Source organism: Cricetulus griseus, chromosome 3 (genome assembly GCF_003668045.3).
Source record: "Cricetulus griseus strain 17A/GY chromosome 3, alternate assembly CriGri-PICRH-1.0, whole genome shotgun sequence".
Classification (NCBI taxonomy): Eukaryota; Metazoa; Chordata; class Mammalia; order Rodentia; family Cricetidae; genus Cricetulus; species Cricetulus griseus.
Window position 1 is genome coordinate 49,908,240 of NC_048596.1, and position 9,885 is coordinate 49,918,124.

General features: G+C 45.5%; 1 protein-coding gene across 1 annotated transcript; it reads left to right on the plus strand.

The window, feature by feature from the left end:
* Window positions 1–1,947: 1,947 nt before the first annotated feature.
* Tmem216 (transmembrane protein 216) lies at window positions 1,948–7,215 on the plus strand. The gene is made up of 5 exons (XM_027406705.2): window positions 1,948–2,081; window positions 2,646–2,747; window positions 3,200–3,292; window positions 5,483–5,684; window positions 6,653–7,215. Exons 1-5 carry the CDS (start codon window positions 2,069–2,071, stop codon window positions 6,666–6,668), a joined length of 426 nt encoding a protein of 141 aa, XP_027262506.1. The 5' UTR covers window positions 1,948–2,068; the 3' UTR covers window positions 6,669–7,215.
* Window positions 7,216–9,885: the final 2,670 nt, after the last annotated feature.

Consider the following 9,885-nt stretch of genomic DNA (forward strand, 5'->3'; position numbering starts at 1 on the left):
GTTCCTTTCCATTGCCTCAGTTGGCCCTGGCCCTTGCTAGAGGGGCCCTAAAAGTTCCAGTTAAGACTAGACAGAGTGCCAGACAGTGGTGGCGCACGCCTTTAATCCCAGTGCTAGAGAGGTAGAGGCAGTCGGATCTCTGAGTTCCAGACCAGCCTGGTCTATATAGCTAGCTCCAGGACAGCCTCCAAAGCCACAGAGACACCCTGTATCAAAACAAAACAAAACAAAAAGACCAGACAGAGCATTGCAGCACCCACCTATAATCCCAGTACTGGGTAGGAAGCAAAGGCAGGAGAATTTGAGACCTACCTGGCCCACACAGGGAAACCTGTTTAACCAAACTTAACCAAACTGGAACAAAACAAAACAATATGCCAGTGGAAGGCATAAGGCATAAACAGAGGCAGAGGAGCCAGGAAAGCAAAGGTGAAGGTGAGGAGTAGTGGAGGGAGGCTGTCTACAGAAATTTCTCTCCCCAGGTGAGGAACTACGTTTTCCCTTCCCCCTTAGGTCTCATTGAGAAGTAACAATTACTGTCTTGGGGGCTGGAGAGATGGCTTAGTGGTTAAGAGCACTGGCTGCTCTTCCAGAGGACCCGGGTTCAATTCCCAGCACCCACATGGCAGCTCACAACTGTCTGTAATTCCAGTCCAGGGGATCTGTCACCCATAGTCAAAGCACCAATGCAAGTAAAATAAACAAAAAACAATTACAATTACTGCCTTTAGACCAAACGGAAGGGCCCAGAGCCTCACCCAGCAGCCCCCTGCTTTGGTAGCCATAACAGGCAGCAGAAAAGACCCAGCAAGATGTAGGCCTCTGACTCAGCAGGATGTGCCGAACTCCCCTCCCACTTCCCCCCTTGCCCAACCTTGCCCTAATTACTGGGATAAACTGCCAGATACCCTCCATGTGGTAAGGAACCAGTCAGAAATTAGTTGGTGGGCTTTGGATGTGGTTTACGGATAGTAGTGAAATGCAGGTGGCTTCCAGACACAGCAACCTTTCTGCAGCTGCAGCAGACCAATCAGCTCAACACAGGTTCCCCCAACCCAGAGTTGTGCCAATCCTGAGACTGTTACTATGCAACTAGCAGACCCCCAGCTACCCCACCCCCCTTTCTGCTCCACTGCTGCTCAGGGTTCCTCCTACTCCACCTGCTGTGTCAAGGGACAGAGGACCCGAGTTAACTCGTGAATTACAAAGACTCGGCTTTTGCATCAGATCTGGTCTCTTGGTGGTTTTAGAGGTTCAGAGTCTGGGCACAACACTACTAGCTACGGTTGTAACACTGTTAATACAAGTTAGTTATCTCCCCCCCCCCCCACCCCAGTTGTTTGTTGCCTGCCTGACATACTTTAAAGCCCCGCAGCTGAGTCAACCTGAGTCCCTTCAGACACCTTACTCTGCCACTCCCCTGCCTGCAACAACATGCTCTTGATGCTTCAAATTGCAACCAGGGTTCATAGCTCCACTTGTTGGAAACGCCTCTCAGTTCCCACTTGGGTGTATGCAGTTTCCCCTCAACACCCTTGCTCTTTGGGGGTTGCAGGAGGATCACCTTATGGCACCCCCCCTTTTTTTTTTTTTTTTAACTTGTACTCCTAGAAAGGGCCCTCTTCTTCCGACGGTTTTGGTGTCTTCAGCAGTATCTCGTTATGCCAATCTGCCCTCCGCCCCAGGCAAGCCTAGGGCACGGCAGAGGCATAAGGCATTTGTTTTTCACAAGGCAAGGGGAAAAAAGAATGGTGGGCCCAGGGCTGATCCTTCGATCACACTGCCACACCGGGCCACTCAGGCCCATCGCCAGGGCGCTGGGGATAGAGTTCGAGAGCTGCTCCGGTCTCCTGGATTCTCTGGCTTCGTACAAAACCGTCATCCTCGCAGAGACTACAGCTGGCGGTTGGCGGCGAGCGCCCTTCCGCGCGCGTGCGCAGCAGCTGGGGTGATCATAGAGTGGCATGGACAGGCAGAGCGGCCAGCCCCGGTCGCTCAGTGCCCCGCTTCCGGCAGCGCCACATTGCTCCAGGAGCTGCCGCGTACGCAGTTTCCATGGGGACTGAACATGGCGCCGCGAGGTGAGACTCCGGAGGTGTGTGTCTCTGCCCCTGTCCCATCGGTACCTGTCAGTCCCTCCATCTCTCTGCTCTCCAGAGCTGGACCTAATCTCCCATTCTTAAAAGCCGGGGGTGGGGTGGGGTGAGGTGGGGTCTCACTTCATTTGTCCGAATCAGGCTTTCGTTTCCCTGACCATCCCGAGTGCCTACATGTGCAGAACTCGGATACTGTACCCTTAAAAATCCCGGGCTGGCCCTATTTTGGGATGGCTCAGTTACGAATCCTCTGGCCCTGGACAGACACGTTGCTGGTCTCTGCGCCCCAATTTCCCCTTCAGTAGTGATTGCATCTTTGAGGTGCCTCTCAGCCGTGATGATAGCTGAATTGCCAGAAAAGTCGACCTGAAAGTGATTCCTGGGAAAGGAGGTCGGAGGCTGCCCCCTTCACATCAACACTTTGACTTCATAAGCAACCAGAAATTTATCTGTAATTCACCATGACCTTGGGTTTTCTTCAGATTACACAGAACCGTACAGGGAGCTCCAGCTGCCCTTCTGCCCATTCTTTGTGTTGCTTTTTTTCAGATAAAAGGTTGTCCTCAACACCTCTGGAAGTCCTGTTCTTTCTGAATGGGTGGTACTATGCCACCTATTTCCTGCTGGAGCTCCTCATCTTCCTGTATAAAGGTAAGGCTGGGCTTGACTGACTCTGCCCCAACAACTCTTTCCACTGTAGCCCAGCGCCAATACCCACCAAGAACCTTCCATACTTTTCTGGCCCCTGAAGCATTTCTCTTTATTGCAAGGTAGAAGTCTCTCCAACTGATAGCTTTAGAACGATTCAGTAGGAAATTTCTCACAGCAAGAATATCTTGAATTTGGGAAATGTGGGCTTCTCCATTCTGACTCTTCCCCATCTCTCTTTGCTGAAATAATCAGATCTGTGTATCTTTATAATTCAGTCATTTGGCAGATTGGAATCCCCACAGACTTAGAAAAAGAGCCCAAATCTGTAACAATCCACAGCTTGCTAAGTCATTCATTGGACGATAAGTAGCGCCCTTGTTGTTCTGGGTGTGTGGTAGTCCTTGTGGGGACTCTTGGGTGGTGTTTGCATACTCTGGCTTTTATACTGGCAGGTCTCTTGCTGCCATACCCAACGGCCAACCTAGTCCTGGATGTGGTGATGCTGCTTCTTTATCTTGGCATTGAAGTAATACGACTGTTTTTTGGTAAGTGTTGTTCAGAAAATATTTCCATTCCTTATGAGACATGCTGGAGCCTGTAACTTGATTAACAAGAAAAAGAACACAACCTAGGTTCACTATTAGAGGCTGGATCTGGTAATATATCCCATTACTGCTTCCCTGAAGCTTCAAGATGCTGCTCCATGTCTTAGGTCAAGATTTACCTGTGAGTTTCTGAATGGGGCTAGCGGCTGGCAGTAGCATTTGATCTTAGATCATTCCTTTTCCAGTTGCCTGACTGCTACAAGAGTTCCAGTTTCTCCTTGTGAATAAAGCATTATATGCCTAAAGAGCTCTAAGATTCCCTCCACTTCTCTAAATAAGGTTTTCTCTGAAGTTTTTAAACCCCAGAAAGAGAGAAAAAACTCATTACTTACAACATATCATCTCTGAAAACAGTGTTAAAATACAAACCCAAGAAAAGGAAATGGTAAAGGGATACTAACAGTCAATTCACATAAGTCATTAAAGAGGACCAAAAACCTTGCCAAGGTGAGAATGATGAGGCATGCCTTTAATCCTAGTATTCCCAGGCAGAAGCAAGGGGATCTCTGTGCATTCAAGGGCACATAGTGAGTCCCAGGACAGCCAGGGTTGCATAATGAGATCTATCTCAAAAAAAAAAAAAAAAAAAAAAACCAAAAACCAAAACAAAAACTTGCTAATGTGCTCAAATGCAGTAAAGAAAAGCAAGCTCAAACAGGCAACATTTTTTTTTTCACAAATTACATTGGCAATAGCAACAGATTTATACACTACAGAATCCATATTTGGCTTTTGGAACACACAATTTTTTTTTAAAGATGTATTTATTTGTTATGGTATACACTGTTCTGCCTGCATGTATATCTGCACACCAGAAGAGGGCACAAGATCTCATAACCGATGGCTGTGAGCTACCATGTGGTTGCTAGGAATCAAACTCATGACCTCTGGAAGAGCAGCCTGTGCTCTTAACCACTGAGCCATCTCTCCAGCCCCCTAGAACACACAATTTTTTAAATTAAAATGTATTTTATGTATATGGATGTTTTGCCTATATGTCTGTCTGTACACCACATTGTGTCTGATGGCGACAGCGGTCAGAAGAAGGTGTTAGGCTGGAGAGATGGATCAGTGGTTAAGAGGAGGTTTTTGCAGGAGGACCCCAGTTTGGTTCCCAGCATCAGGCAACTTAACAATTGCCTGTAACTCCAACTCAAGGGGATCCAATGTTGTCTTCTGGCCTTTGTGAACACGTATAAATATACAAGTAAGAATTAAATGGAAAAATAGAAGAGGGCATCAGATCCTCTGGAACTGGAGTTACAGACTATTGAGCTGCCATGTGAGTGCTGGGAATTGAACCTAGGTCCTCAGGAAGATTAGCAATGGCTTTTAACCACTGAGCCATCTCTCTCTCCAGTCCCAAGTAGCAGATTATTAATGCATTTTCTTTTTTCTTTTCTTTTTTTTTTTTTTTTTGGTTTTTCGAGACAGGGTTTCTCTGTGGCTTTGGGGGTTGTCCTGGAACTAGCTCTTGTAGACCAGGCTGGTCTCGAACTCACAGAGATCCACCTGCCTCTGCCTCCCGAGTGCTGGGATTAAAGGCATGTGCCACCACTGCCCGGCTTAATGCATTTTCTATATTTTATTTTTCATTAGTTGAAAAGTATATATATATATGAGATATATACATCATAGATTTTATATATACAATTTTATAAGTTGTTGTTGGATACAAATGCATACATGTTATACACACACACACTTTGGTTTTGATATTTTGAAGCAAAGAGACCAGGATAATCTTGAACTTTCAATTCTGACACCTTAGCCTGGCTGCCCTAGATTCTCAATGTAGACCAGGCTGGCCTCAAAGTCAAGAGACCCACCTGTCTTTGCCTCCCATTTTTTTTTTTTTTTCCTTGATGCAGAATCCCATTGCTCCCTGAGTAGAGTCAGAATGGAAGCAGAGCCTCTGGAGTAAATGACATCAATTATGTAACACCCTGAAGCTTCAAATTTTTAGTTCAGTTGGACTTCACTTTTAAGTATGACATTCCCACTAAGGGTAGTTTTTCTCTGCTCTGCCCATCTGTCACATCCAGATACTTTCTGTGGTGAGTAAAAACAGGCTGATGCCAGAAAAAGCAATCACCATTTGGAGGTGACTCTGGGGGTTGTGTTTTTTAGGTACAAAGGGAAACCTCTGCCAGCGAAAGATGCCTCTTAGCATTAGTGTGGCCTTGACCTTCCCATCTGCCATGATGGCTTCCTATTACCTCCTGCTGCAGACCTATGTACTCCGTCTAGAAGCTATCATGAACAGCATTTTGCTCTTCTTTTGTGGTTCAGAGCTGCTGCTTGAGATGCTCACGTTGGCGACCTTCTCCAGGTATTACTGCTGAAGGCTGGGTCCCCCACCCAGGGATGGATGCATTGGTATTTGAAGGCCTGAAAGGTGTAGAAAACTGGATTTGAGGGGGTGTCTATGGAGATGCTTTTCTTTCAGTAGGTAGGAAGGTTGAGTGTGTGTGGTCTACATATATATGTTCACTTGTGTGCGTGTATACACAAATATTCGGGTAGATGGTTGTGTGTATGGGTGCATACGCATGTGTGCCATGCAGACCAGGGGTTGATATCAGGTATCTTCATCAATCACTTTCCACCTTATATATTGGAGAGTCTTCCACTTGAACCCAAAGCTCTCCAAATTGGCTAGTCCAGCTACCCAACATACCCCAGGAATCCCATCTCTCCTTTCATGGGTGATGGTCTTCATGCTTGGGTGGCAAGTACTTTTACCCACTGAACCATCTCCTCAGTCCCAAAAGTTTCTTTTTTAAGGAAGATAGTCTTCTGGTTCTTTTAGAGTTAAGAGCTTCAAATATGCAGAGTTAAAGCTAACAGCTGTTACTTAATGGTCTTTTTTAAAAAGTAATTTAAAATTTTTTATGTACATTCATGTTTTCCTGCATGTATGTCTGCATGAGGAATTCAGATCCACTACAACTTGAGTTACAATTTTGAGCTGCCATGTGGGTGCTTGGAGTTGAACCTGGGTCTTCTGGAAGAGCAGCCAATGCTCTTTTTTTTTTTTAAAACATTTATTTATTTATTATGTACAGTGTTCTGCCTGCATGTATGTCTGCAGGCCAGAAGAGGGCACCAGATTTCACTGGTGGTTGTGAGCCACCATGTGGGTTGCTGGGAATTGAACTCAGGACCTTTGGAAGAACAGGCAGTGCTCTTAACCATTGAGCTATTTCTCCAGCCCCACAGCCAATGCTCTTAATTGCTGAGCCATCTCTCCAGCCCCACTCACTGGTCTTTTAACAGTTTCTTTTTTTCTGCCTTTAGTATGGACAGGATCTGAAGTATAAGAATTCCAGCTGGTATAGCCCATCAGGATGACAGCCCACATCCTCTGGTACGTCAGCCACACTTGTGAAAAGTGGTAGGTCAAGTTGGCCTGGGAAAGGTTGTGTGGTTTTTCCTTAGCACAGACATCTGGGCATTGAGCACCTACCTGAGGTCAGTGGCGTCATCTTAAACCAGGATCATCAGCAGGAGACACGGACATTTTATGGTAGGGAGAGGCAAAGCTGTTGACATCTTGGGCTTCCTAACAGCTTCCTACTGACCTCAAGTTCTCTTCCTTGGTCATCATGGCCAGAGCTCCTTGTGTGGATTATATGGCTTGTTGGGCTTCCAGTAGGACGGAAGCCACAGCACTCTGTACATGTACCACATCTGTCCTGCATGAGCATGAAGAGCCTCATGATGGTGGCCTCCTAGGCTGATTCAAATACCCCCACCCCCCATGCTCAGAGATGGAGATCCAGAACCCTTTTAGTAGTTCATAGTATTTTTCTATTCTGATCATGAAGCAAACAGTTTTATAATAAACATTATTTTCTGATGTGGGGCTGGTTATGTTTTGTGTCTGGCACCTGTCTTTAAGTTTCATCTCTTCTAAGTGAGGGCATAGACTATCCCAACAGTGTGTTCTAAGGCTGTGTTTAGTGGTAAACTGTGACATAAAGATAGTGATAGAAGTCTCTCTCTGATCCTTACTCCTCATGCCCAAGTTGCAGCCTGAATGCCAAAAGGCACTGCCATCTTGTCTGTCTGCTTCAGGTCTGTCATTGGCAAAAGACTTTGTATATGTTCATCTCTGCCCCAAGTCTGCTTGTCTCAGTTCTTTCCAGCATAGGCCATGTGTAATAAGAAACTGAGAGAAGTATATTCTAAAACTGACCAAAATCTTTTTCCTTGAGTTAGCTTAAAAGGAACATGTATTTCTCTGAGTATTGCCATGTTATTTTATTCCAAGAAGCTACGAGGAGTTGTGAAAGTCCATTTTAGGACTCTTTATGTGCATCAGTGTGAAGGTATCAGATCCCCTGGAAATGGAGTTACAGACAGCTGAGTTGTAAGTTGCCATGCGGGTGCTGGGAATTGAACCCCGGTCTTCTGGAAGAACAGCTAGTGCTCTTAACCACAGAGCCATCTCTCAAGTGCCCCAGAAGGGCCTTTGAGACTGAATTCCTCCACTTTATAGGCTTAGAAGTGAGAAGTAAAAGCACCCGTGGAACTCTAAGCCTGTTTTACAAGTCATTATGCACAAAGTAAACTCAAGCAGATACCCAGCCAGGGCACAGTGGTGTACCCCTACAGTGCCACCGAGGATGAGGTTTAATGGCAGAACATGCTGATTAGGACATATGGAAGCTTAGTCCACTGGTTCCCATGGGTGGCTCCTTGTTCTTGATGCTGCTGGAACCACTTGAATAGTCACACAAAAGAGAAACCAAGGCAGTGACTGGATGTGGTGGTATATCTTAGTGTTTGGAAGCAGGGATGAGAGGGTCACAGCTTTGAGACTAGCCTGGGGCCCCATCTCAACACTGAGCTCTAGCAGTTTTTCTTAAGATCACAGCATTTTACTGTGATCATGAAGCAAACACTATAATACATGTTTACAAATCTTTTAAAGTGTGTGTGGGGGATCCTCATGTTTACAGGTAGTTTCAAATGATCCCCCTGTTTGAAATTCCTAAGTGCTACGACTATAGGTATACCACTCCATCTGGCTGGATTTTTTTTTTTTTTTTTGAGACAGGGATTCTCTACTTAGTTCCACTTGACCTCAAACTATCCTCCTGCTCCATTTCTTTCAGTGTTGAAATTATATGGTCTAGGGAGTTCATGTGGCGAAAAGCTGTGCTTGTAAGGGTAAGGCAAGCTACTTAACAGACCTGGAGGCACCCACATTCTGAGAAAGTACAAAGTCTTTGGTGGCATAAAAAAGCATATGGTTGGATGTTAAATAGATGGATGGAGCAAACCTGGTACTTAGCAAGCATAGCAGGTAACTGAGATGCAAATGACCATTGACCCCAATGTGAAAACACATATCTCAATGGCGAGGCACTAGAAAATCTAACCCCCTTCAAGGAATTTCTGCTTCCCCCTGAGAGCAGTACACAGTATCATCTGGTCTGCAGTTTATGTTTTTGTCATGTAAGCCTACTCTTCACTTAAAAGTGACTTAACTAGGCATGGTAATATATCCATGTAATCCCAGTACTTTGGGAGGTGAAGCTCAAGGATCACTGTCAGTGTAGGACGTAAGAGACTCTTAAAAAAACAAAGGGCAGGGCTGGAGAGATGGCTCAGCTGTTAAAAGCTAGGCTCACAACCAAAACAACAAAGGGCAGAGCTAGGCAGGGGTGGCACACACCTTTAATGCAGCACTCAGGAGGCAGATCTGTGTGAGTTCAAGGCCAGTCTAGTCTACAGAGTTCTAGGGCAGGCTCCAAAGCTACACAGAGAAACCCTGTCTTGAAAAACCAAAACCAAACCAAACCCAACAACAAAAACATACCAAAAACCCCAAAGGGCTGGTGTGAAGGTTCAGTGGGTTAAGGCAGAAAGCCTGACCAGAGCTTGATTCCCCAGGAACAACATGTGTGAAAGTCAACAAAGTTTGCAAGTTATCCTGACCTCCAGATATATGCCTATATGCATGCATGAAGACAGGCAGGCAGGCAGGCACGCACTCATGCACGCGCGCACACACACACACACGTGCATGTAAAAAACCAAACACAACTCCCAAGTGACTTTTATGGATTCTAAATCTGATTCTTCCATTCAGGTTTAGATATCAAGTTTTAGGGACCAGCTCAACATCCTTGGGTAGCAGTATCATATTTGTCTAAACAGTAAATTGGTAAGGTATGACTACTTTCCCAGTGGGCCTTTATCTGTACTGCTTTAAAAAGGAGAGCTCTTTTGGAAATCCCTCAGTACTTCTAAGTTTTCTAGTTTCTATGTCTCATTTAGATGGCAATTCTGTTCACAAAACGCATTCATTATGTGATTCTTAACACATCCTTAACACGAAGGCAGAACAGCAGTTACTCTCATTTTTGATGACAGACCAAGGTCATATTGCTTGCCTATGGTTAAGCAGATGGAGGACCTAAGCACTAGCACCCAGGTGTTCATGCCAATCTGTGCACCACCAGAGCTCCACAGGGCAGGAAACATGATCTGCAAGTAATACTTGAGAACCACGAGTGGTC